The sequence below is a fragment of the Lontra canadensis genome, unplaced genomic scaffold (assembly GCF_010015895.1).
Source record: "Lontra canadensis isolate GAN:19392208 unplaced genomic scaffold, GSC_riverotter_1.0 scaffold53, whole genome shotgun sequence".
Classification (NCBI taxonomy): domain Eukaryota; kingdom Metazoa; phylum Chordata; class Mammalia; order Carnivora; family Mustelidae; genus Lontra; species Lontra canadensis.
The window spans coordinates 519,995-522,321 of record NW_022631047.1 but is presented as its reverse complement, the minus strand read 5'-3'; the positions used below and the strand labels follow the sequence as shown (position 1 = coordinate 522,321).

Genomic DNA, 2,327 nt, shown 5'->3' with positions numbered 1-2,327 from the left:
AACTATAAGAGGGAGAAGCTTGAGAAAGCAAATTGGTGAAAACCTGAGAAAGATTATCTGGAGTAGAATTTGTTTTTGTGTATGACCTCATAAATTACATTTTCTGGGAAGTACCTAGGAATTTCTGACAAAATGTGCCTACAAGTTTTTGATAGTTATTGGTAAGATGAAGAGCTTCATGTTGAAAAATAGACTTATTCATTCAGCTGATCACCAAATTGATGATAAGCAAAATAATTTTTAATGACATAGTTCTTTTTTGTATGTACTTTAAAGATATTTTTCCCGAGTTTTTGCCTTTATTAAAAGATATGTATCATAAAAAATATCTTTGAATATCTTTCTCTTGCTTGCAAATTTGAAATAAAATTTTGATACATATGCATAATCCATTGATATGAGCAATTACTTTGAAGGAGATTTCAGAAACTCAAGTTATCAGTTGGAGTAACTTCATGAATTTCATTCAGAATTTTCATTGATTTTGAGGCCATTAAAATGAATAAAGACACACTATTTTCCTGGTGACGTCCTTGAAAGCTTGTTTTACTTGTTTGTTCCTTAGAGTGTAAATGAATGGGTTCAATAAAGGGACAACTGAGTTATTGAGCACAGCTACTCCCTTATTGAAAGCAACTCCTTCTCTTGCTGAGGGCTTTATGTACATGAAGATGCAGCTGCCATAAGATAGGGAGATGACAATCATGTGGGAAAAACACGTGGAAAAGGCCTTTTTCCTTTGCTGAGCAGAAGGGATCCTGAGGACAGTCCAGACGATGTTTGTATAGGAGAGAATCACCGGTACCAGCGTGACCACCAAGGTGACAACTGCTAAGATAAAGTCAAGCAGCTCCAGGAATCTTGTGTCTGAGCAAGATATTTCTAGGAGGGGTCCATAGTCACAATAGTAATGATTCAGCATGTTGGAGGCACAGAAATCCAGCTGACTGGTGAGGATGGTTGGGGATATGATGATTAGAAATCCAGCCAACCAAGAGCAGAGAAGCAGCTGGATGCAGACCTTGCTGCTCATGATGGTCAGGTAATGCAGGGGTTTGCAGATGGCCACATAGCGGTCATAGGACATGGCAGCCAGAAGGTAAAACTCCGTAGCTCCGAAGAAGATGGCAAAGAAATACTGAGTGAAACAGCCAGCAAAGCTGATGGTCTTGTTGCCGGTTGTGATGCTGAACAGCAGCCTGGGAGTGAAAGTGGTTGTAAAGGAAATTTCTAAGAAGGAGAAATTCCGGAGGAAGAAATACATGGGAGTCTGGAGGTGGGAGTCCAGTAGTGTAAGGGTGATGATTGACAGGTTTCCAATGATGCTGAATATGTAGGTGAGGAGGAGAAATATAAAGATTACAGGTTTGATCTCTGGGATGTCTGTTAGTCCCAACAGAATGAATTCTGTCAGAAAGGTTTGGTTTTTCATTGCTAACCTTTGCTGCCTATAAAGGTACAAAGGAAAGAAGTCAGTCATGAGAATGGAAGGAGGAGTTCAGGAACATTTAGAAGCTAAACATTTTTTATTGAATTGGTTCAAATGTCCATTTTCTGTCATTGAGATTTTCTATTGGTCAGAGTGACTCTTCACAAGAATTATTTTTTAAATTCTCACGCAGGAGAATTTTCTCCATGTCTCTATTTTAGGCTCTTTCATAGCCTACCTTTTAAACCAATGCCTAAGGTATCACTCTCTCCATTTTCTATTTTTTATTTTCAATTTGAACATTGAGTCTACTTTAGGTTTTGTATTATATCTGGTAATTTGGTAGTGATGTCTCATTTCCATCCCGTTCTTGGTCTCAGCGTGAGAAGAAAAGCTATGTTAGCTCCCAGTTGAGGAGCCTTTAGGAGGGAGTCAACACTACCATTATAATTGCAGTAACCAAGGATGGCCTCAAGTTTCCTTCAATATTTTCAATTTGTGGACCACTGTAAATAGTATCATCAGTCTCTAAATCTTTGCTGCTGGTTTCTGCCTTCTTTCAAGTCTCAAGTTTCCTGTTCTAGATGGTTTTAGCAGCAGGACAGATGATATCTCTCCAAAAAGAGATCTGCTATCATTTTCTTTCAGATCTATGTTATGAGTAAGAATGTAATTTTACTCTGGCTGGACAAGTAGAACTGAAATAAAAAGTTGCAAAACTCATTTAGGAGTTTCTTTTTTTTAAATTATTATTTTATTATTTTTTTAAATTTTTAAATAAACATATAATATATTTTTATCCCCAAGGGTACAGGTTTGTGAACCGCCAGGTTTACACACTTCACAGCACTCACCATAGCCATTTGGGGTTTCTAATGAAAAACTTGTTTGCTTAGGG

General features: G+C 37.5%; 1 protein-coding gene across 1 annotated transcript; it reads right to left on the bottom strand.

Annotated features, from left to right (window-relative positions):
• Positions 1 to 493: 493 nt before the first annotated feature.
• Positions 494 to 1,432, bottom strand: LOC116877547 (olfactory receptor 6C4-like). The gene has a single exon (XM_032874325.1). It carries the CDS (start codon positions 1,430 to 1,432, stop codon positions 494 to 496), a length of 939 nt encoding a protein of 312 aa, XP_032730216.1.
• Between the last annotated feature and the right edge of the window lie 895 nt (positions 1,433 to 2,327).

Coding starts and splice junctions, on each gene's coding strand:
- LOC116877547 (XM_032874325.1), bottom strand. CDS start 1,432: ATGAAAAACCAAACCTTTCTGACAGAATTCATTCTGTTGGGACTAACA.